At 40.8% G+C, this 26,233-nt stretch overlaps 1 protein-coding gene across 1 annotated transcript in view; it reads left to right on the forward strand.

Annotated features, from left to right (window-relative positions):
• The window catches only part of LOC141799949 (plexin-A2-like), a 308,159-nt gene that overhangs the window by 94,403 nt on the left and 187,523 nt on the right, over window positions 1–26,233 (forward strand). The window contains exon 4 of the mRNA XM_074682379.1: window positions 23,621–23,755. Within this exon, the coding sequence (XP_074538480.1) occupies window positions 23,621–23,755 (135 nt within the window). The remainder of the gene's footprint in view (window positions 1–23,620; window positions 23,756–26,233) is intronic.

The raw sequence follows: 26,233 nt of genomic DNA on the forward strand, positions 1-26,233 counted from the left end.
CAACTCCTGACATTTGCTGGATAATTTCAGGACAGTCAGGCCCTGATAATTTTGGGAACTTGGTGTTCTACCACGCCATGCATCTCACAGCAGGACGTTTTTCTATGTTGGAAGCACTCCCACAACTGCTTTTAGTTTAAGAGCAAGTGTGTGTGAGAGGTGGGAGTCTTCACTGATGGTTCCAGTGGTGATGTCCTGTCCTCGTGTACAAGGGTTTTCAAATGCAAGAGTGTAAAACATTAGGGATGCACCAATTTAAAAATTTGGGCCAATATCGATATCTGATATTTAAATTGCTGTTATGGCTGTTAACCGATATTTAACAATATCAATTTTGGTAAAAAAAAATAAAAAAAACAATCTGAGATGATAAAATTGTGAGCATACAGAAAATCACGAAAACTAAATTTTCCAATATCTCTCTTTATTTTTAATCTTGTTTTCCTCGTCCACTCTTCTTAGGTAGATTTGGTGTTAAAAATGACTAACATCGTCTGATACCGATATTGATACCGACATATTGTGCATCCCTACAAAACATAATAGAGACACATGAGGTGAAAAGAAAGGACGATCAGGCAGATATATTACCCTGCCTGCTCAGATTGCTGGAAAAACGTCTTGCAGAAATTTTACAAGAGAGGATCGTTTGATAAAACTGGGTTAAAAAAAATTCTGCTGTTTGCGTTTACACATGCGTCCCATCAGGAAATTTTCAGGAGTTTGATGCATGTGTGAATGCAGCTCCTCCAGTTTCTCAAAGACGACCTTTAGACAAACTCTTCTCATCCTCACTCCTACCTGAGTGTCACATGTCACTGCGAGTCAGTCAGGTCACAGACAGAGGCGGTCTGACAGAGCTGACTGGTCACCCTGAGTAAAGGAAGTGTCCACTGTCTGAGATCCTGTTTATCCATCCACCCCTGAAAGCCTCCTCTCTCCAGCTGCATACGTAGGAGGGAAGCAGCTTTGCAGTGTGATGGAGGTGTGTATTGACCCAGCCGGGCGATGAGGATGGAATACTAATAGGGTTAATAGAATTAATGGCGCTGTCACCCCTGTTTGAGGAGGAGTGCTGGGCTTTTGGCTGGCTGTGTTCAAGCTGCAGATAAACCCTGGCTCTGATTTCAACTGTAGCTTTCTAGCTCCTGTTATCTCTTTACATCTTTCTATCATCTTCCTTTTTTCTGTAAACTGTATCCGTTTGATCCTCCACCGGACTTCAAATAGATCAAATTGGCTTCAATAATACACCTTTGTCGCAAATGTTCTTTGTCCATACAGGTATTGATTTTATAAAGTGGTTGTGATCTATAAGTCTTTATATTCCTCTTGTCCTTGCAGGGAGGGCTGATTTGTGTTTGTGTGTGTGCTGTTTGCCCGTGTGTGTGTGTGTTTATGATTCTGTACCAGTCCAGAGGCAGGCCGAGTGTGTGTAATAATGGAAGGTTGACATTTAAAGCAGTGTATTTAGTGCCACTGAATTAGCATACTTTAACTGGCTGGTCTATTCCTTCTGGAGAGAATCAAGCATTAAATCCTGACGCAAGATTGGTGGGCAATTTTAAAGAGCTTTAGTGAAGATTCATAGACTACAAAATGTGCACACAAACTCTCACACACACACACACAGAGTCCTCTCATCCTTCGCCGTCTCCCTCTGCCTCCTTCTTTTTCAACTCGCTCTGACCCGAGTGCTCGCTGCTCGTCTATTCTGCATACACAGCATTTTCCTCCGCCGCCGCTTCTCCAGAGCCTGTGTGTGAGTTATGAGGGGATGAGAGCGGATGAGGGAGTGTGTATGTGGGATAAAGGAAGATACTCTGTCACCAACACATGTCTCTACTGATGAGTACGTCTGATCCGCCGGTGTTGAGGAAGACGCGGGCCTGTTGCTGTTCTGCATGTGTAATGTACAGACAGGGATTCACAGCCGCAGTGTGTGGAGGCATCTGTGTATACAAGCATGAGCCTGTGTGTTTGCCTTGCTCTCTGTGGCTGTCATAAAATGTGCACAGAAATATTGAGACCACAAGTCATTCTTTACTGTGTTTGCTAATTAGCAGGCTAATGAATCAAGGCCTCGTTTGGCTGCTCTCACATGGAGCAGATATGCCTGAAAGTCATTAGCTTGTTTTATGTGCAGGCAGCATTACACATGCTTGCTTGGACATACTTTACAGAGAGGAGGAATAAATGTCATCAGTACACCACACAGGCTCGTGTTGGATTATTTATGTGCGGTATGGCCCTTTTTTTAATTCAATTAGTGATTTCCTTTCCATGTGCATTGTTCTCACAGACTTTTTATGCTCTGATTATTCAACTCATTGGTTTGAATTCAGCAACACATGCAAACACAATGACACATTATCAATCATGAAATACTGAGGTAATAAATAAATCAGAGAAACGCTTACTCGTCTGATTATTGAAACTGAATCAGTAGAAATATTGTGTCACGCAGGTTAAAGGTGTTGAGGTAGAAGTTTGAATCAGTGGTGGACAGTAACGGAGTACATTAACTCATGAAGAAGTATCTGTTCTTACTTAAGTATTTATTTTTTGGGAAACTTATGACTTTAACTCCACTTGCTTTCACTTTCACTCTCCATTGCCTTGTCGTCAGCTGTCAGTGTTATTTTTTTTTTTGTTTGTTTGTTAGTTTGGTGTTTTTTTCATAAATGCAATTGGCAACACACTGTGCTTTTCACTTATCACGGTTTTGTGGTAATTTTTCGGTTCGGTTCGGTTCGGTTCGATGTACATTGTTGTTGTTTTTAACACCTTTATTTTTACCATACACCCTAATAATCCACTATTAACCAATTATTTTTAATCAATTCTGTCATTATAGTCATGAAAAACCTGAAAGGATGAGTTTGTATGTGTTTCCCCTTACAAACGTCATTAAAGGCTGAGTGAAACATTGCTAGTTTCATCATGCAGACTCCTCAGTATGGAAAGTCACTATGGGCTGTCCCAGAAGTCACTAAAAGCCACAAAATGATGCTGCTGTCTAATTTGCATAATAATAAGGTGATCAAAACACGCTTTAACCTCAGACTCCAAACTCCAGAAAAGTCACAAGACTTGTCATCTTTAAGAAAATTTGCTAGAGGGGTCTAAAGTCTGATCTGAAGAGCTCCCAGACAGCAGATTGGACGCCACGGGTACACCCTCTAACTCTGTCTTCTCCACTCGTCATGTGAACAGCACACATGCCTCCCCACAACTGTTCCACTGTGTCCTTCGCCTCGCGTTGCGCATGCGTAGGATCAGAGCTATGTACTCGCTTCAAACTGAGCTGTAAAATGAGTAAAAAAGAAAAACACGAACCGAGTGGAGCACATGCACCCCCAACTGAGTGACGGACATCTAACGGTTCAGGGCGCAGTGTTTCTACATAAACCGTTCCACCCTGCCTTCATTCAAACAAAACTTGGCGATGGCATGAGAAACCCAAGCTGAGAAACCAGCCCACTCATGACCACATCTCAGCTCCATGTTTGAGAGTTCAGAAATATTTTAGGGATTTCCATCACTTTCCGCCGGCATGGGAAAATGCAGTGCGGATATTGTATATGGTTTACAGATTTTATTAAGGCACGTGTTATGTTGCCATGTAGCTAAATGGTTCAACAGGATAACAAGTTCTTAAGAGCAGAGTTGTAGCTGTCGAGAAAACAATAAAGCAATGTACTGACATTAGGAAATGCACTTTGAACTTTTAAATACCTAAGTATTTTTAAAAGTGAGTACTTTAGTACTTTAACTTGAGTGAAATTTTGTCAATGCAACTTTTTTTCTTGTAGTGAAGTAAGATTTGACCTTGGGTATCAGTACTTTGACCTAAGTACTGGAGTTGAGTACTCTGTCCACCACTGCTTTTTATACAAGTTGGCACCAGCATAAGTCAATATAAAATAAAGAGATGAACTTTTCTTCTAAACAACAAATCTTAAACTGTAAGAAAGTGTTTGTTTACTTTTTAAATGATGGCATATTTTTAAGGAACATGCATTCAAGGGATGAGCAGCATTGCCAAATCTTCTCTGCAGATGCCAAACAGCTCATTCTTCCATGTAAGTAAGAAATTTACATGTAAAAACAATATCTACAAGATGCAGATATAAATGCATGACACAGTGAGTGCCCTTTAGGAGGGGTTTAGGAGGTGCTCTGATCCAGGATTTATGATATGTGATATGTCCTCTTATGTTTAACTGGTGTTAAACTGACAGGAGCAGCACATATGTCCATGTGAGGGGTCAGCTGTAATCTCCTTCCTCAGTCTGACGACTGTCTCCATAAAGAGCTGCAAAGCTGGGTCACTGTGGCTTATTGCGGGTTGAGCACTATTAAATGCCAACATTGCATAGCAAATATGACGTATCAACCTCTTATCATACCATATCAGGCAATGAAAGACGCTCCATTGCTCTGGTGGAAAGATGCTTGTTGCTGACACCATGTTTGTTTTGCTGATTCATAATTTTGGGGTAAAGAGTGTACATCCCATATTTTTTAGAAACTTAGAGTCGAGGCTAATGCTACTTTCTGACATTTGGACATCATTCTTACATGCGCAACCAAAAAAGAATGGATAAAAAGTCTATGTCAATGCACCTCACGCTTGACTTTTTTCATGATTTTAACAGTTTTTAACATCTGTATGCAAAAATAGTCATTAAGACAAACAAACCTCAAATTCAGAATGATGTAAAAACCTTTAAGAAAAGAAAAGACACTGTAAACTGTCTCTTTTTGATAATCCAGCTCTGTTAAATACTTGATTGTGATTGGTCAAAACCTAAGAATATCAACCTCCTTTGATAGGGAAAAGTTAAGCAAGGGAAGTCCTGCAATCCGGGCAACCCCATCAAAACGGATGTGACTTCGACCGTAAGTGGTAGTGATAATGGCAAAAATGTTGTGACAATTTTCTTATAAGTGAAAGTTTAAAGACAAAGGGGAAAAATAGATCTTTGGATTTTACACTTTCACTTCATTACTGTTTTTATCTTGCTGTGAGTGTTGTTGGATTTACCCACTGATAAATAAGCTCTATTAAAAAAAATAAATTGTCATACTGAAAATGTGTATAGAAATGTGAATGGGGCTCATTGTTTCAGAGTAGAGAATGAAACAAGTATGTGAGCTGACACCAAAGTCACAATGCTGGTGTTGTGTCTGCAGCAGAAAGCTGTCAACCTGTGGAGATAAATCAGGTTTAAGTAGAGTCATGACCCGACATATCCTGTTTGCAGCCAGAAAGAGGGGTGAGCGCTGGAATGCCTGTTTCCTGGCGAGCTCATGACATCATGTTGTTGTTCTCTGCGGAGCAAACAAACATATAAATACACAACAGGCTCATTAAGAGTGAAGACTTGGTGTAGATCAGGACTTTTTCTTAACAAGTTTATCTTGAGCCGTCGATGGCAGAAACAGTAGAGATGACATAACACACACATTCCCACAGATACACACTTTCAGTTGATCCCCTGCTGTTCTTGAGCCCAAGGGGAGAGAGGTTACCATGGCAACCCTTGTCCAGGACTGGGGTTTTGGCCTGCTTTTCTTGTGAGTGAGTTGAATGGGGTCAGACAATCCAAGACCCCACCACCACCACCAACACCACCTCCCACCCTCGACTCATCAGTAGCATCCCTGTCTCCCTGCAGAGGACTGATTGGATAACCCCTGTCCCCTCACACTTCATTCCACTTTCTTACCCCCCTGCTCGCCCCCTCCCTCGTACTTTATGTGTCTGTTGGCCGGCAGAGGTTAAAGGTTCATGGCGTGGTGTCCATCTTACCCTCGTCTCTTTGTGGAACACCAACAAGAGGAGCTCCAATTATCCAATAGCTGCTGGGAACTACAGGCTGAGGGGACATAGAGGGTGAAAGGTTGTGACACCAGTATCTATGGAGTTACATGTGGTATGGGCTGCTTGTATGGTATTGGTTTGATGTCGTGTTCGAGAAGAGATGGGCCTCTTCTCATGACACTCTGGGCCTCTGTGCTCCAGCTCTTCTTCTCAGTATCTCATCTCTCCCCACGGTTGAACATCTTAAAATATACCACCAGTCTGTGAGAGCGAGAGAGTAATCTATGGCTAAACCAATCAGATTGAGGCACTGAGGAAAAGGGTCAGTTTTTTTTAATTTAGTCAAACTATCCGCAGAACTTTTTGGTCCTAAATCATAGTGATGGTGTCCAGTGGGACTATAATTTGCTGTTGAACGGACCATCGCCGGACGGTTGAAGGTTTGAGTAGAGGTGATCAGTGGCGTATTTATACTCATGATGTTGGCTTTTGGATCCCAATGTTTCACTCTTTGGCTGTTGACATCTTGGTTTCCAGGAACCAGAAGTGACTGCGTTTGTTCATTGTAAGAATTTAAATTTCACCCAACCAAAAAATCTAAATTTAGATGGATATTTATTGTCTTTTTATAAGGGAATGTTTAACATATATACACCAAGGAAGTACAGTTGGTGAAATCTTTACAAAATGAAAAATATCATAATAAAAAGTCTAGTTATGTCCTTCAATAACACTCTAAGGTTGAAATTGTGAATTTCAAAGTATTTCAATGATTGCCGTTTAAACGGCAACAGAATACTCAAAATGGAGTCAAACTTTGGGTCGCGCCCCTTGAGGTTCGCCCTAGACCGGGTGGCCCAGGTTAGAGTCCTGCAGCCTGTTTCTAGCATGTCATTACCCACTCTTATCATGTCCAATTAAAGGCATAAAAGCCAAAAAAAAAACACTTAAAAATAAAAAAGGAGTCAAGCCTGAGCATGGTTTACTGAACACACCTCAACATAGGGTCACTGTGTATCCAGGTTTGCGGTTTGACTAACCCATAGCAGAGCTAGCACCACTAATCTTCAGTCCTTCTTTCAGGAAAACATCCACATGCTTTTGCTTATTGACATCGCGTAGGTCAAGTCAACCAGACACAAACTGCAGTAGATACAACTTTATCTCCATTTTCTTACTCAAAATACTGACAACCTGTACTACACTTCTTGTCTTCTGTGTTTATTTACATCGGGGTGGTAGATGACAATACCGATTAACCAGAGTGACAGCCTTGTGTAAAATTGGGGTATGACCAGCAACATATAACAGCATCTTAAGCCTGCAAATATATAAATATTAATAACTTTAACCTGCTAGAAATTTAGATGCTGGCTAGCAAACGTGCCAACTTCATCGAATCCACATTCCTGGTCTCAGTCCGTAAACCTATGAGTGGAGTTTTTTACTCATTTTCAAGCTCCCAAGAGTACATGTGAGATTTTTTGGAGAAAAGTTTGCATTATGTGTATGATGGGCTGAAGAAATATGGAGGATAATGTAATTTGTGCATTGTATGTTGGGAAAAAATGAGCCATAGTTGGAATGAAAACATGCAATAGAGCAGGACTCATAGGAGAATAAGTCAGACAACACAGAAAGCACAGAAATAACTTATTGACTGATGAGAAACAGTGCCAAAAATACACAGAAATATGGATCCTGCATCTTATTTGTTATCTCTCTCCATAATCTCCCTCCTGTCTTCTCTTTGTTTCCATCTGCCTCTTAACTAAGCATCAGCCTTTGTCTACCTCAGCATTTTCCCTTCTCTTTATGTCCCCTGATTCACCCCGGGCCCCTGCACGCTCATGTCTCATTACATGCTACGTGCTCATCTGTAATAGGTCCGGCACATGTCACAGAGGGCCCACATTAATGTGGTCTTGATGAAGACTTCACTGAGTGTCACAGCCTCATAGTAACTTAATGTAGTCATCAATAGCACGCTCACTCACCACTGGCAAATACATCTCAGTAATATCAACCGCAGCACGTAAGGTAAAGGGAGGTTATTAAAGCTCACACACACTACAGGTGTGAAGGGTGGGCTTGATTGAAGTGCTTTTATATTCTCATTTGCTGTGCAGATCCCGCTGGCTATAATTTCCTGGAAATCTCACTTCCACCTGCCAATCTTGTCCCACATTTAAATCTCACAAATCCGGTGGGAGGAATTGAAACAATTCCAGCTAAATTGCCCCTCACCTGAACCTTTTGTGAGCTACTTTTTGATTCGCGTATCTTTGTGATCTACTTTGAAGTGTGCCGAGGGAGAAAACAGGAGGTGTGATATTTCCTTCTGGTTCAGACTGTTTGACATCCCTGTAATAACTTTTGTCTTGCCGTCAGAGCGCTGCCTTTGTGTTGTGCTTGTAATAGTTGTGTGATTGCTTTGTCCCTCTGCTTATTTACTCTCATGAAATAAGTGCAGCTTTTCGTCTTTCCTTGAACGCTTACTTCATAGAAGTGAAAGCTACACCTTTGAAACGCTATCCTCCCTGGAGAGACGGCTCCATTAATAGAAGTCGGGGTTTTGTAAAGGAGCATTTTTTGTTAGATTTTGTCGTAATAATGTGAATTTGTTAAATATAGCTCAGAGAATGACAGTATGATCATTACATCATGTGTTCTCGCTCTGTGTCATACACTGGGAAGGTGCTGACTTTACATCAGACCTCAAAGCAAACTGCACTAAAATGATTTTATTTCCATGGCGTTGTCATTTAGGCATTCATATTTCTACGCAACCAATCTCAAAACCCAAACACAGATCTATTAAGTGGAATCCTGTCCACCAGCCTGTTATCATCTGCCAAAGGCGACTTCTTACCTGAGTGCAAGAAGCAGCCTCTAATCCTGAAAGATAAAGCCAAAACATAAACTGCAGTTCCTATAGTGTCCACTTGAGGCTGGCTCCAGAGGCAGATGGAACTCCATTAACATCCATGTTTAAAAATAAATAAATAAATAAATAAAAGTTATAGATAAAATTAAAAGATAAATAAATATAAAGTTGAAAAATAAAATAAAAAATAATAAAAATTAATTAAATTAAAAGAATAATTAAATAAAAATAATAAAAAAATAAATAAATAAATAAAAAAAAATCAAGGTGGGTAAAGGCTGATACAAAAAAAGTATGGGTTGTAATTGGTGAGATTTGGACAGAGTCACAGTGATGCAACCCATTGGTGCCTGGTGCTCATTGAAGCCTAGTGTTGGCAGTTGCCCTCATTGGAACTGCTGACTCAACAAAACTTTCTCAGCCTATTGTAAAAAACTTGAAACCTTAAAATCGTCAAAACTAATGAGTTTTAACAAAACTAATCTAGTACAGTATTTCCAGGTAAAGAAATGAGCTATTCAGATCAAATTTTAGCCATTAATTTTTGCTATAATAGGCTTTTTGAATAGGTGTTTGTGGCCTCTGAGGCTGTTGTAGTCAGCCCTAAGTGGACACTTGGGGAACTGCAGTTTTTAACACTTCCATATTGGCTTCAATTCTTAATTATGGATGTTGTTGTTTGGCTTTAATTGACAGACAGGTCCTCTTAGGGTGAGTTTTAAGTATTTGTGATAAAGTAACTGTCAATGCTGGGATTTCAAAATCCTATTTAGAAACACATGAGTGACATCACTGAGACTGAGACTGTGTCTTCAACAGTAATTGGTTGATTGTCAGTTTTTGTTGTCCATTTCCATTGCCTTTTGGAATTTGGGCTAACATGGCGTTCGGCTGCAAACCATAAAAATAGTGTCTGTAACATACTTTTCAGCAACTAGAAGAAATAACTGTCAAACAAAATTGTTTCGACTATGAAATGCACCATGTCTGAGCTGATGAGTTTGGCAAATGTTGAGCAAATATGAGGGCTCCACCTCTATTGCTGTAAGAAATGACCTGCATGAATCTTTTCTAAGCCGTGTCCTGTCTAATGATTATAAAAGTTTATTTTTACTCACATTGTACTGGATGATTAATGACTCTCTAGTGTTTCATTATTACATTGTTACCACCTCGAGCCAAAATTTCCGTTGTTTCGACTAGTGGTCGTCATCAGCTGGGTGGGGGTGTGAACATCTCTTTTTCAACAATACTGAGTCTTTTTCACACCTCCTTTTTACACTCCCCCACCAATTTTCATGCCCACTCTCTGAATTATTCCCTCATTTCTCTCGCTGTTATGGACTTTCTGCAGCTGGGTCAGCCAACAGAGGGAAACTTATTGTGGAATCAGCTCTTTAGTTTCAAGTATACAAACCATTTTTCTCTCACTTTCCCAGTGCCAGTTGAGTAGAAACAGTGGCTTCTCCGCACTGGCAAACCTCCCTTTTTGAAGGCTAAGCAGAAAATCCCTCCCACCACATCCCTCCGTTTTGTGCTCTCTCTGAACCTCCCTGGCCCCCCTCCATCACCAACACTCTGGCCCCTGCGCAGTGTTTTAATGTGGGGCTAAATATAGGCCTCGCATTGTGCCGGGGTGCTTAATATGTGTGTTTGGGCTGATTAGAGCTGAGGCCTGATCTCATCCCGCCACAGAACCCAGCGCAGTGAGCTCTCTGGTTTCTATTGGACTCAGGGCAAACAGGAAAGTGCTGATATAATCATGTTTAGGGTAGTGAGTTATGTGATGGCAATATTACAGAGCTAAAATGGAATTGAATGAGTCTTGGATGGAGCTATTACTGAGACGGCTGCTGTAAGATTGGTTGTTCAGACTGGCTGGGAATCAGTTTAACTCGAGGTTTGCTTTGGATATTCAGTGACAATCAAAGATACTAAAGAAGTTGGTCAAATAAGTGGATATTACTTGAGATTTGTGTGTGGTTTCTTGCATTTACGCACAATTAAGTAAGGAAATATATTTTACAAAGTGTTAAATGCCACTGAAAGAGCAGAGAGGCAAAGAAACAGGATTTTCTAGTAGAAGGTATGAATTTTTCCTCATAAAGGGTAAGGGTTGAGGTCAGCATGTCACTTTTATAGGTTACATTTCTGGTTAAGATTTGAATTCCTATGCTGTCTAGAATTTTGATGCTGATTCCAATTCCAATCTTGGTTTAAATTCAAAATCAAGTTTTGATCATCATTCCAATTCCAATCCTGACTACGATTCTGATTCCAATTCCTATTCCAATCTGGGTTTAAATTCTAATTTTGATCTTGAATCCAATTCCTATTATGACTACAATTCTGATTCTAATTCCAATTCCAATCTGGATTCCAATTCTAATTCCGACTTTGATTCTGAATCCACTTCCTATTCTGACCGCAGTTTTGATTCAAATTCCAATTTCAATCTGGCTCCCAATTCCAATTATGATCCTGATTCCAATTCCGGTTCTAACTAAAAGTCTGATTCCAATACCATTCTGATTCCAATTCCAACTTTGATCCTGATTTTGATTTCAATTCTGATTCTTATTACAATCTGGGTTCCAATTTCAATTCCAACTCTGATACTGATTCCGATTTCTCTTCCGATTACAGTTTTGATTCCAATTCTAATTCAGTTTGGGTTCCAGTTCCAATTTTGGTCCTGATTCCAATTCCTATTCTGATTTCAATTCCAATCTGGGTTCCAATTCCTATTCCAACTTTAATCCTGATTCCAGTTCCAGTTCTGTTTACGATTCCAATCTTGGTTTCAATTCTAGTTCTGATCCTGATTCCAATTTGGATTCCAATTTCAACTCTGATCCTGATTCCAATTTAGGTTCTGATGTCATTTTTCAATCTTGACTGTACACTATTCTAATTCTTAATGTTTCAATCCCAACTCAATCTCATTCCAATCTGAACTCAGTTTCTAATTCATATCCCGCTTTTTGGTTACAATTAAGATTCCCGCTTTGAGGTATAGAAAGTTAATGCCCCCCTTCTTATTTTACCGTCTCTGACTATGTAGCACCTGCATGTCATTCGTGCCATCACATGTGGTCATGATGAAGTGAGGTGTGTCAATTTGTCAGGGAAATTTATTCAGGTTGTTAGTTAGCATCATTGTTTTGATAATTGTATCATCAGGTGAGATCAACAATTTGTTTGGTGTTGCTATTTCCAACTTCCAACTCCTGCTGTAGTGAAAGTGTCCTGGATAGAATCACACTTGTGTGGCAACTGGAGGATTCTGAAGTCTTCTTTTACTTTCTCACCTTTCCTTCAATCTGAACACACACCCACTCTTCTTCCCTCTTTTTCCTCCACCTTGTAGCTTTCTTCCTCTTCATCCTCTCCAGAGACATCCCGCTCTGGCCTCCATGTGCCCGATGGGAATTGACACGTAGCGCATATAAGCAAGCAGGCTAACACGCGCCTTATGGGAGCTTATATTGTACAACAGGAAGAGGAACAAAAGAGGCGGGGTGCTGGGCTGCTGGGAGCCATTGCGTACACACACACACACACACACACACACACACACACATGCAGAGCATTTCTACGCGCCGTTCTCTACTGACACCAGAATTCTTCAGCCTGACACCAGTGATGGATTAGATGCGTTATCGAGGCGGAGAGAGGCTCCATGTTTTCTCCCAGTGCGCAGAAAAAGAAAGTGAAAGAAAAGGGAGACACACACACACACACATACACGTATATATATATATAAGCAGCTGAATACTATAAACCCATTCCACTTGGAGAAAAGAAACACAATAGCACTCTGCTACATTTCAAGCCAGCTTTCCAGGACGGACATGCTCACAGATAGAGACGCAGGACTAAGCCTGTTGGTACACAGTGTTCTGCCAATTGTGGAATAAAGCCAGTTGATTTTTATCTCTGGTCATGTGTGTATGTGTTTGTGTGTGCCTTGCAAATTTTTGCTGTGTTGTGTGTTGATGATGAACCCCCCACATCCTCAGGGTGACTCATGCTACCAGTCCACTCACCCTGATGGAGCCCAGACTCACCCCTAAAGGGACTCTGACTGCATCAGAGGCTGTGTATTACACATTCATGTCCAAGGGGGTGGAGAGTGGATCTGTCAGAGCTACTCATACACCAGTGCCACCATTCTTTCACACTGCCATGTAACAAGCAGGGTTTTAACCCACAATCATGTACACAAGACTGGGGCTAAAGAATGTAATACTTGGGCCTCTGTTCACAGAACATTTCACCTCAAAACTGCAGTGAAAAGAAATCTGCTTTTACACAGAAACACTGAGGGACTGGAAACGCTGTAGTAAGCATGCCAGGCCTGTAGTTGGCGCTATAACTGTCTTGTCCAGAAATGGCTTTTGGTAGATCTCCACCGAAGTAGAGTTGGGCGGATCATCCTGTGCTAAGTGCAGAAGTGGAGCAACAAATGCACATTTTGTTGAAAGACAGTCAGCAGATTGAACAGCACAAGCACAACATGGTAGTCCGCGATGGTCGCAACAACGCTACTGTTGCACTGTTGTATGGGCACACTGTCTTAATGACAACGATGGTGGCAGCATTTCAGAAAAATCCACTCTTGGGGCTGGTTTCAAAAGTTTGTGTCTTAGATAGAGAAAGACCGATATGGATTTTTTGGGGCAGATACCGATACTGATTATTAGTAGGCAAGAAAGCCGATAACTGATATTTGAAGCAGATATTTATTTGCAGTCAAAGTAAAAGTATTGGCGTAAAAAATTATGAACAATACAAACTCTATGTTTTATACAGTTAAACGAAAACTTAAAAAATAAACCGCTCAAGTTTTCTACTGTAAATAAAGTTTTCCAAAATTTCTATGTGACTGCAATAAAACTGAACAGAATTGAGTTAGTGCTGCCTTTTACAGGCATTTGAACTGCTGATGCAACCTTTTAATGCAGATGAATTTATTTTCAGTTTGGTTTTACATGACTGATTTTAAATGACCATCTAGGGCTTTCACAGTGTAGACAGGAAGAAATTCTGTGCAGAGAAGCCAAAAAAAACACAGTTTTGAATTGGTTTCGAATCAGCTGTTGGATTTTAAAAAAGGCAGATGCCGATATGCCCGGCCGATAATGGGTCTATCCCTAGTTTTAGGTCGGCTAAAATGCTGTTTTCGTGTAAACGAGAGGCCGAAACGCAACAATACTTTTATGTTTCATCCTAAACTGTTGTCACGTAAACAACCCCTGAATATGAAAGAGTATGACAACCAGAAAAACACACTCAACTGTCACTTTGTTTGGAATACCTGTTCAACTGCTCGTTTAGGCATGACGACGTGGTAAATATGAGCTGCCGAAGTTCAAACAGAGCATCAAAATGGAGAAGACAGGTGATTTAAGAGACTTTGAAGGTGACGTTTCAAGGATTTGATGGCCCAACACATCCACATAGGGTGACCCTCCTGTGCCAGTTGACCCTCCTGTCAACCAAGAACAGGAAACTAATTCTACAATTCACATGAGCTCAGCCAAACTGGGATACAGAAGTTCAGGCTTCTGGTTTAATGATGTGGGGGAGATCTTCTTGGCACACTTGGTGCCCCTTACTGAACTTGGTTTAAAGTCCAGCCTACCTGAGTATTGTTGCTGACCATGTCCATCCCTTTATGAGCACAGTGTACCCATCTTCTGATGGCTACTTCCAGCAGGATAAGGACCCATGTCACAAAGCTCAAACCATCTGTGCCAGAAAGAATTAAGGATGTTCTGGAGGCAAAAAGATTTCTAACCTGGAACTAGCAAAGTGTACCTAATAATGTGGCCAGAGAGTGTAAATGTAGAGCATTTACCATTTTATCACTTGCGTCCAGTCTCCATCCACCTTTGTCCGTTTTGTGCACAGATACTGGAAGACACAGTGTTTTTTTCTTTGTGCTGTAAACAGCATTTACCAAACACCTGGAGCTCAGTCCTAGGTGTTTATTTCCAACAGTTTGAAACAATGTGCAAAAAATTACTTTCCCTATCTTCAATTCGTGCTTGCAATCCAGAACCATTGTGCCAATGGATCCCGCTGGCTGTCACGGAAGCCTTTCAAATCACGCACGCCTCCTGACAAGCTCCACTGGCTCTTATAAACGCCGTCAGCCGTCTGTCACCTGTCATCCGGCCCAAGGTACCGACCAATCTCAACAACAACTCCAAGGCCATTTACAGTGGCTGAGATTGGTTCCATCAGACGTATTGGATGTGATTGGATCAGCTTTATCATGGTCCTTGTCAGGTTCTTCTGACCTGCGTGAAAGACAGCACTACGAGGCTCTTTCTTTCCTTTCTTCCTCTGCAGAGCCTTTGTGAGGTCCCTGAGAGGGGTCGTTGTTGAGAAAGTGAGTGGTGGTTTTGTGATTTTGTGGAGTCTAATCCAGTGCATTGGATCAGCCAGATAAACTTTAACATCTGAGACTGTTGATCTGGATTAGTTTTGATGCAGGAGATAGCTGCCAAAAAGGTTGCATCAGGAGTTCAACGCTCACTCCTTCTCTTTTCTCTTTCACTTCAAGCACAATGTGCCTCCAAATTTTGGCCATAAAAGCACAATCTCCCTAAAATCATCTCCCATTATTCTATTCTTACACACAGTGTAGGTGGAGGACCTACAATTTGACTTAATCCTATCCTGCTACAAGGTGTTAGCGCTGAGCGTGCTTTCACCGCCGTGGTTGGGTAAAAGGTTCCCGTGCGTGGGTTACGCTCCGCTCTGCCAGATGAAATATGCCGGTGAAATAATGCTCGCCCTCACATGGATCTGTATTGGTGTTGGCAGCCACCTGCACTCGTGAGCGTCCTGTTTCAGAAACGCTAACCTCCCTCAAGGCTAGGGTCAGAAAATAGCTTCTTTCCAAATGTGAGGAGAAAGCAGCTCTCAGGTAATAGTTAGCAGCTGCGGCCATTAAAGGAGGAACATTCTTCTCAAATTGAGTGGCTAATGTTGAACAAACACTTGGAGACGAGTTGTAAAGCTGAGGCCAAATCTGTAAATCAGAAAATCATCGCTCACTGTGTTTTTCTTCCAAAACGTGTTTATGTTTCATTTCTTTCCACTTGAAACTGGATCTGAACTCAGTTATTTACGTCTCACTTTCTTCTCGCACAGAGTGGGGCTGTTGTATTAAAGGTCATTGTGGCGTAATTCTCATGTTTCTGTGTTGCTGCATTTCTACCTTCTTTCTATTCTCCCATGTATCTCTGAGGAGAAGTAACCACAATGCACTGCAGACACAAATTCAATGCATTTCTACTCTGGATTTATTCAGCACTTTTTACTCAGCAAATTGCTTTGCAGAGACTCACACGGTCGGGGACCCAGAGTCTGGCACCGTGTTCAAAACCAGAGAGACCGAGGCAAAGGGAGAAAGAGGGGGAAAGAGAAAGAAGGGGATAAGGGCAGTTTGGATTGGAGTTTGGTCATTCTTCAAACGTTTTTCCAGGGTGCTTACATGGTCGGATCAAAAGCACCCTGCTGGCAGAGACCCTTGCAGCCACGAGGGGAGGCCTCTGATGCGGCTGCCATTGCTTCCCTGCCGGCCAAACTCCCCTCTCTTGTCTCCCCTGCTGCTTTTGCCTGATGAGGTGCTATGACATAAAGTTTGTACATAAAAACAAAACTTCCCTATTCGAGTTCCTTTTTGAAGCATGGGGAAGCTTGGGGGACTCGTCCTCACTTTGGAGTCGAAAAGTGTTAGCGTTACGTACATCATGGATTCTCTACTGGTGGTCTTTAGCCTGACTTAAAAAATTGTTAATAGAAAAGTCGTGCTTTTATTTTGAAGGTTTTTTTTCATGAAACAAGTGCCATGCTAACTACTCTGATTAAATACAGTATGGGCCAAAAACCCAGCCTCCAAAGGTTGAAGGTCAAAAGGTCAAAGGTATCTTCATTGCTCCGCCATATTAACAGATGATACATGGGTCAAACTATGAATTTAATACTAGGGATGGGTACCAAATTAGGTACTTTTATAGGTACCAACCAATTAATGTAACATTAAACTGAACAATGTTTCAGTACCTAAACACATCCTTGTGACTTTGAAAGAAGGGAAGAGTTGGTAATTTTCCATGCTGGACATGAATGCAGCATTGCAAGGTTATATGTTGAAGAATAAATATGTTAAACTGAAAAACTTTGAGATTTTGTTGTTAAACAATTTAACATTTTCCAACCTCATAAACACACAAAAGTACCGAAAACTGGTACCATTTAGTTCCAGTACCAGTTGCCATGTACTGGGCACAGATACCATATCATTTCAAATATGAAAGGTACCCATCTCTACTTCATACTTATCGACACCTGACCTTTTACAGTATAGAAGACAATCTGCAAAGTTTGTTTCCAAGTATGACAATAATTTTCTTACACTGAGGACAAATGAGGACAAATGAGGACGAATACCTCAGTGTGTTTTCTGCAAGGTGTCAACACGTGAAAGCAAGAATTTGGAAACAAAAGACTTTTCTCCCTTAAGGCTGGAACACATTACAGGATTCTCCAAAACTTCCCACATTTTGAGACCACATGCGTGATGATAACAAAAGACAGATAGCACAAGATTTCAGCAGAGCTTCAGCTTCTTCACGCTCAACATTACAAATCTTGTGTGGTAACATGTGACTCTGGTGTAAACAAACGTGACGGACGTACAAGAAAAGCAAAGATGTTTGTTTTCAGACTCTAGAATTTTGGGGAAAAAAAACACTCAAAAGAAAAGGGCTTTTGGAAAAGGTTGTGGAAACGGCGGGGATATGGGCTGTACGAATAACAATGCGAATTGTTGGTGAGTAAAGTTGTTTTAAGTATTACAGATAGATTTCTTACTTCCTCGGTCAGTCAGCTGAGTCATCTCGCGTATTGATTGGCTTTGCTCTGGTACGCGTGACATTACACGCTGTACCTGCTCGGCTCCTCTCGTTTATTATCTACGATGTCTGAATCGAAGACCTTTTGAACGGCTCCGACCAGAAGAAATCACTCTCAACAGACCCCATACCACAGGAAAATCACCCATGATGTCATCAGACAATCAGGTCTTTGCTGGCTTTGATCGTAACGAGGAGATCAGGACAAAAATCAGCCCAATCGTCCCGCCTTAAGACATGCTTGATGAGAACTTTGAAGACAACTTTAAAACCTGTGGACACCCCAAAAGTGTGTTTTAGTTAAAAAATCTAAGATGTCCTCAGTTTGGGTCATGACTTATCAACAACGGATGATGATGATGGATCCTGAAGCCAAACCAGTTGAGTACCACTGGTTTACATCAGAATCTCTGCTGTTGAAGGTTTTGTGTTGACACCAGAGAATGACCCTACGTCTTCCTCCTGGGGTACATTTATCTTACCTCTAATCCTTTCACAATGGTCCCGTATTTGTTTGTTTGGACTTGTTTGTATTTGAGGGAAACTTTATACTTTGTGTGAGTATCACAAGAAGTTCTTAATCCTCATTTTTCTCCATTTTCTCTCCACAAATTGTAACCGCGCAGTCAGTGAAGCCTCCTGGGGTACATGTTGAATGTTTCTCAACACTCTCATACATCCTCACCTCTTCCCCCTCCTGCCTCACTTTACTCTGTGGCAGCTCCCTGACGCCGCTGATAGAGAAAGCCTGGCTAATGGCTGTGGTGTTGAAACGGGGAACCGTGTTAGATCAGGGCACGGCGAGGGCAGCTCTCTGGGGTGCCCGTGGTGAGTTTCAGAACGTGGGTCCTCCTGAGATAGAGGAGCAGACTGGCTTGAGGGTATGATTCCAACCTGTTAGCAGGCTTCTTGCCCGGCCTGATAAATAATGCAGGGTCAAATGGGGCAGAGAGGGGATAGTTTTAAGCACCTGAGAGGGCAGAGCTGAGGTGGAAGCGATGCTGAGGAAATGAATAGTTTGAGCTGCAGAGTGGCTTGCTCAGGTGGTGGATACTGCAGGCTGGTAGGGCTGGAGCGTGGGAGGGAGTGAGTGAGTGAGTGCGGTAAACAGATGGAGTTTTTGACTGAATTATTTTTGGTCCACTGGTTTCTCCATTTACTTGCTCAGGGTTTTTTAGTATGTGTGTCTTTCGCCCACCCAGAGGTGAGCCTGCCCTGCAAACTACCTCACATTCAACCAACATACCTCACACACATGCACACGTTCTGCACTTCAGTATGAGGTTGTAAATGTGTGTGTGTGTGTTTATGTCTGCTTGTGTGAATGTTACACACTTTGCAAGATTTTCAGCCTCTGAATGTGAAAAGCAACTGGGTGTCAGTGAGTGCACATAGTGGGACGCTGTTTCAGACTATGGTGTTTTCTCACTGTGAGTCCTGAGTAGATTATTTATTCTTTAAAGTAAACCACTGTGTCACTAATTTCTGTATATTCTTCAATAGAAGTCTCAGCAATGTGCAGTTTTTATGCACATGTGTAGCTCTTCCAGTACCATCAAAGCTAACATGACAGCAATGGACTCAAGTCTGGTTTATACTTCTGTGCTACAGCTGACGCAGTCATTAGCACTACAAACTTTGGCGTTAATATGTCCACGTTACTCTGCAGTACTTCTCCAAAATAAGTGAAGACGGTGTTATTTGTATGTTTACGATAGAGGGGACACTGAAAGAATAAAAGCAAATCCATCCAAATTTTTCTCAGATTCTGAGAGAAAAGTTAAAATTCTGTTGGTTTTTTTGACTGAATTCAGAATTTTTTAAACCAGAATTGAATTTTTTTAAAATCAGAATTCAGATTTCTTGAAAACCAGAATTCAGAATTTTTAAAAAAATCAAATTTCAGACTTGTTTTTATCAGTATTCAGAATTTTTTTTTATTGAGTTCAAAACTTTTTTTAAATCAAAATTCAGATATTTTTAGTCCGATTTCAGACTTTTTTTAAAATCAGAATTCAGACTTTTTTTATTCAGAATTCAGAATTTTTAAACCAGAATTCAGACTTTTTAAGATCAGAATTCAGACTTTTTAAAATCAGAATTCAAACTTTTTTAAATCAGAATTCTGAAAAAAATATTAATCAGAATTCAGACTTTTTAATCAGAATTCAGACTTTTTTAAATCAGAATTCAGATTTTTTTTAAATCAGAATTCAGACTTTTTTTTATAATCAGAATCCAGATTTTTTTTAAACAGATTTCAGACTTTTTTTTCTTAGTCAGTATTCTGTTTTTTTTTCTAGAACTAGACTTTTTTAGAAAAAATTCTGAGTTTTGCCTCTGAAAAAATATTAATAAAAAATAAAATCAAATTGGACTTTTTTTTCCCAGTGACCCTAATCCTCTTCCACAGCATTATCATTAGACTGCCTGTTTTGCTGGCTTTCAACAGTTTTTTGGATCATTTTAATGCTGATACAAATTGTAGTATATAATACTTTAAAAGACAGGAAAGAGAAATGTTGTAGCAGATGAAATGTGACAGCCGATGTGTGCGATCTTTACCTGTTGTGAATACAGGAAACAAGATCCTTCGTAGTGGACCAATACCAGTTTCCATGTGTGGTTACATTTGTGAGGAGGTGCAGTGCGGCTAGTAGGCCTCTGACCATCAATAAGTCAGTTGGATGCAGAAGTGTAATGAGTCTTCCCCAAAATCTGCATTATCTACAGGTTTTAAAAATATCCCTATCAATCATTATTTTTAGTCTTTTTTCAGATTAAGTCGAAAAAGATCATCAAACATCAATCCCCTGTTTTGCTTGTTTTATTTTATATTAGGTTGAATATTATCTGATCATGTTTACACGCCGTGGTTATGACACAAAAGAGAGACCTTGAAGCTTCTGTGGTTTTGAATATTTCAAATTGATTTTCCTTCTGTTTTCTTGTTTCGTTTCACTCTGAAACCAAACCCCAGCCTGGAGACTCAAGGTTTTGTTCTGGACACGCTGTAAGAAAGTGCTGTGTTTTAAATGTGTGTCTCAGAGCCAAATGTGAACACGGAGGCCCCTGGAAGGAGGTGAGAGCCCGTGTGTGATAGCGATCTGATTCAGATGAACTCCAGGCTTGTGGGGGGTGGAGGTCGGGCTATCTTGTGATCCCCAGTGGCGGCCTGCTAGGACACATATCACAGCATGACAGACTGCTCCTTTGGGTGCACGCGCACACACGCACCCACACTGACACAGTCGTGAACAGGACAGTGCTGGTCTGGCTGCTCGCCGACATGCTTTATGGATGAGCGTATTTGTGGAGGACTCCCTCCGCACTGCAGTGTCAGGAACCAGATGAAGACTGGCACGGCCCCCACATCCTGCCTTTTCTCCTCCTACATATGGTTTTCACATATGTCTTCTTTTTTTGTTGTTTGGATTAGCCAGCAGAGGTCGGACGTAGGTCAGGCGTGGAGGGCCTCAGCCACTTTAAGCTTTGCCCTCGGCTGTGCCGCCTCCTGTCGTGTTCTAACCCTGAAGATTTGAAGGCAGGGCTGCGGGGGCTGCGGGGGCTTTGTGCTGAACTTACATCACGTTTCTTTTTTTCTCCACCATCCCACAGTTTGACACACATTCATACCCATACACCACCGCTTGTGTGTGTGTGTGTGTGTGTGTGTGTGTGTGAGCTCATTCGCCTCCAAACCCCACCCTCCCTCGCAGTTGATCTTCCTTTGACAGACATGTGACCTTGACTTTCCCCTCTGTGATGTTTTATAGAGAATGGGGCTGCTCTTTGCTGCTGTCACCGTCTCAATAGATAGATGAATGTTTGGGTGGAGGAAGGCAGGCGGAGATGGACAGATGATAGAGACATCAGCTTTCATGGAAGGAGGGAGGGTCTGTTGACATGTGACTTCACAGAGACACCTCTCACCCCCATGTTCCAAACAAGATTTACCACCCTGGTTATATATTATATACCCAAACAAATCTGTTGAATTAAGGAGAAGCGGGGCTGAGCTTTGGCCCGCTCTGGTCAGAGAGGGTCATGTATGTCATATAAGTCATTACTCTGCGTTTTCACTGTTTTTGTAGTGAGGTAGTCTTGGCCTGAAGTTCAAAGCTTTACTGTGGGAATACATCATTCATCAGGAGAGAGCGGAAAGGAAAACAGAGCTAAGGTTTCACAAAGGTCTAATAATATCAGGCAATAATTCTCAACAGTTGTTGTAACCCCATCTGACATGGAATGAGAGGGAATGACATGTACGACAAAACATAATATCCTCTAATGAGTTCCACACATTTTTAGCAGAATTAATGGAAGAGAAGGAAAGTCATTTAATCAGTATGCTTGTTTTTATAATCCTTGAAGTCCATCTTAAGTGTTTTCATAATGCTAGCATAGCTTTGTATGTAGCATTGTATTCATTTGCAAAATATAAAGCCAGTTGTGGATCAAGGGACAACATCCGGTGTTAGAAAACTGAACCCAAGCAGAGGTAAAAAAAAAAAAAAAAAAAAAAATCCGGTTGCAGATATGGCATAGCCTAACCCCAATCAGCTTGCAGCATCTTTCTTTCCCCTCTTTTACCATGTTTTCTTGCTCTATCCACTGTCCTGTCTTCAGATTGAAGGCATAAAAGCCAGGCAAAAATAGCTTCTGAAGAGAAAAAAAAATGTAGTTCCTCAAGTGTCCACTAGGGGCTGGCTCCAAATGCTAAGAAAGCCCCATATACACCTATGCTGCAATTTTATTTATTTATTTTTTTCCCCATTTTTTTCCATTTTTGCAAATTCCCTATGATACTTGCTTGGTACAAAAATGGTCTGACTAGCTAGTTTCCTATTTTTTTTATTTTTTATTTTTATTTTTATTTTTTTTGCTTTTGTAATATATTAAACATGCTTTCTGCTAATTAAACAGATAATAAACGAAGTCAAACATCCCTCTGGTTGGAACAGTCAGAACTCTGCTAATCTGGTACCTTTATCAACAAAACTGTCAATCATCACCTTTAATAAATAAAATAATAAAATAAAATAAATGAAAATAAAATAAAAAATAGACTTCTTTGAAAATAAACACTCTATATATATATACTGTAGTGACAGAAACCATGTTTGAGAAATACTTCTTTTTGGTATTTATTAAATAGGGATGGGTACCTTTCACATCCAAAACAATACAGTACCGATGTCCGATACCTGGCAAACGGTACCAGTACTCAATGGTACCAATTTTTGTACTTTTTTGTGTTCATGTGGTAAAAATATCTATTTGTTTTATACCAAAACATTTTTTTTTCACTTAAACATATTTATTCTTTGAAATATGTAACTTGCAATGCTGTCACAAGGATGCGTTTAGGTACCTAAACACGCTAACTTTTGATTTTATGTGAATCAGTACCCAGTACTTTTGACCAAATTCAGCCGGTACCTATAAAAGTAACTAATTTGGTACCCATCACTAATGTTAAATTCACAGTTTGACCCATGTATCATCTGTTAACATGGCAGAGCAATAAAGATACCTTTGACCTTTTGACCTTTGGAGGCTTGGTTTATGACCTATACTGCATCTAGTCAATAGAGGGAGCTCTACACCCTTTGACTTCAGTTTGAGAAGGGACTCATGATGACTAATCAATTTTCTCATCAAGAATTCATTTTTTAATACAAATTTGCAACAAACTTGGTTGATAATTGGCCAAAGTCGTGGGAGATGTGAAACATAAAGCATGTATTTTGATTTTATGGGACCTGAAACATATCCAAACTGTCAAATGGAGTATCTCCTCCTGCCTGTTTCTCCCAGTTGCTACCTGACAATGATAGATTGTCTTGCAAATATTGTTTGACCCACGTCTGTCTTACCTGTCAATCACTCTCCATTTGTTTTCCCCTTCCTGCTGCCTCACTGGTATAAATAGCAATCATTGACCTGTTTGTGTGTCTGTGTTTTCAGATTCGTGTTGACGGGCCTCCTCACGGTGGCGTCCAGTACGAGACGATATCGGTCATCAAGGACGGCAGCCCCGTTCTGCGAGATATGGCTTTCTCCCTGGACCGTAACTACCTCTACGTCATGTCGGAGAGACAGGTGAGTCACATGAACGCTGACTTGTGTTTGCTTGTCGTACAAATGCATTTTCAGCAGGAGGGATGTGTGGTGTCAGGGCGTCTGAATGTGCACACAAATGTCAGGAAAAGTGTGAATGTATGTGTGAGCTGCAGCAGGGCCTGAGATGGCCCACCTCTCAACATCAGCAGCAGCACCACCCTCTGTTAGCTATAAATAACCTGGGTGGCACAGCGGGGGACGTTGTGACAGCGTTTGATAATGAAGGAGAACAATGAGGGCAGGGAGGAGGAATGAGATGGAGACACAGGGAAAAGACAAGGTAGAATGAAAGAGAGTGAGAAAGAAAGATGAAGGGCACTTGCCGGCTGGCTGAGGCTGAGGATGAGAGGAAGAGTGATGAAGGAACGAGGGACAGCTGGAGGAGCGTGTGACTTAGACAGAGTAAAGAGAGACACAGAGAGAAGAAGAGAGACTGAGTGCAAGGTCATCCTTTCACACTTCTAATGAAGTGACACAGCATTGCAGAGCGGGTGGGAAGCAGCCGATAGCCATCAATGCAGCTGACATACTAAGTAGGAAGAAGAGGCGAGGACGCCAAGGGTAGAGGAGGACACAGAGAGAGTGGAGGTGAGGAGATGAGAGAAGCGGGAAAACATGATAGGACAGAAAAGAGATGAGAAGAGGAGAAAAAGTGACGAGAGGAGAGAAGAGGAGGAGGAGCAGCTGCAGGGGAGCGTGGCAGCGCAGCAGCCCCTGAGACAGACGACGTGCGAGGCTGTCAGAGTGAGGTGATAGATTGCCGTCCTCTCTGCTTATCTCTTCTTTTAACACACTCAACAACCGGCTGGACAGAGCTCACAGGTTAGGAGCTGCAGCTGGGGAATGTGGTGTGAAGGAGCTCAGACACTGGTGTCCGTTTCTGTAGGGAGGCAGACGTGGACTGTAATCTGCAGTTTGTCTTTTCCACTCAGAGTCTGTGACTAACACACAGCTGGGCTTTGTATGATTTTTTTTTATTCCAGTGTGAAAAAAAAGCTGCTCAGATGCCTGCTGTGAGAGTGAAAATATGACAATGCCAAATGGAATCACATCCAAAAAGAAAATCTTCACTTTTTTTCATTATTTCTGCTGAAACTCTTATTGAGACATATTACAGAAATAATATCTGTACCAATATTGGGCAAAACACCAGGTGCCAAAATGATACATCAACCAAAACCATGTGGTTGTACATCTAGTCAAGCTTCTTGAAGTAAAGACTTTCAAATTGGCTAAGAGTTGTTAGCTTTAGCCAATATTTTTGAATTAGGAACTTTTTGCGTTTCATTGCACAAAAGTGATAGTAAACATTTCATTTGTTAAACAGTGCTTCATTACTGCGACATTCCACACTAAAACGGAGTCTTTGAACACATTTAATGGCTCACATACAAAGTATGCTACATGCTAGCGCCATTGCTTACAAAAGTAATGAAATGATTCCATTGTTTTGCATTCCAGTGATTTGAGGTAATGGTTAAAGTTTTTTTATATAACTTTCCTTAACAACAAAGAAACAGAAAACTACAAAAGAGCCTGTTACAACTTTTATTGCCCAAACAGGAAGTAAGCTACATGCTAACATAAATGCTAACACAAGTTATTGTAAAAGTTTCATTCATATATCTGTGCTTCATTTTAGAGAAACTCACAATTAGAAAGGAGCCTTTGTACAAATTTAATAGCCTATACACAAGTAAAGCTAAATGCTAGCACCAGTGCTAACAGAAAAAATAATATATATTTTTTAACATTCCAGTGTTTAAAAGTGATTGTAAAAGTTTCTTTCATAAAACTTTGACTCAAAACAGAGAAACTCACAACTAGAAAGGAGCCTTTGTACAAATCTAATAGCCCATACACAAGCAAAGCTAAATGCTAACACCAGTGCCACCAGAAAAAATGTAATTACTCAGATTATTTTAACATTCTAGTGCTTAAAAGGGATAGTTGACGTTTATTTTATAAAACTTTGTTTCATAACAGAGAAAAGCACAACTAGAAAGAAGCCTATGCAGAAATTTTAGGACCCACAACCAAAGTGAGCTACATGCTTATGTAAGTGCTTCCAGCTAACTTTTTATATTTTAATTTTTTTTTTTAATTTCCAGTGTAATAAAGTGATAGGAAAAGATTCTTTCGTAAAACTGTGCTACATCACAGAGAAACAGAAACTAGAAATAAGCCTACATGCAATTATCATTGGTAACTGATGAAGCAGGCAACATGCTAACGTCAGTGCTAACAAAATAAAGTTGTATAACTGTAAGAGTGATGGCACTGAACACACTCTAAAACAGTTTGGCATTATTCCTCTTTAGCTTACCAGCTAACTTTTTATGTGAACCAAACTTTAGTTTTGTTTATATTAGCTTGATCTGCTAGCTTTAGCCTGTCGTAAAGCCAAACTTGAGTTGGCTTATCTTGACTCTTCTTAGCAAATGCTCAACTGTTTGA

This window comes from Halichoeres trimaculatus, unplaced genomic scaffold (assembly GCF_033239565.1).
Source record: "Halichoeres trimaculatus isolate MK-OKI-2021-1 unplaced genomic scaffold, fHalTri1.1 fHalTri1_scaffold_11, whole genome shotgun sequence".
NCBI classification, from domain to species: Eukaryota; Metazoa; Chordata; class Actinopteri; order Labriformes; family Labridae; genus Halichoeres; species Halichoeres trimaculatus.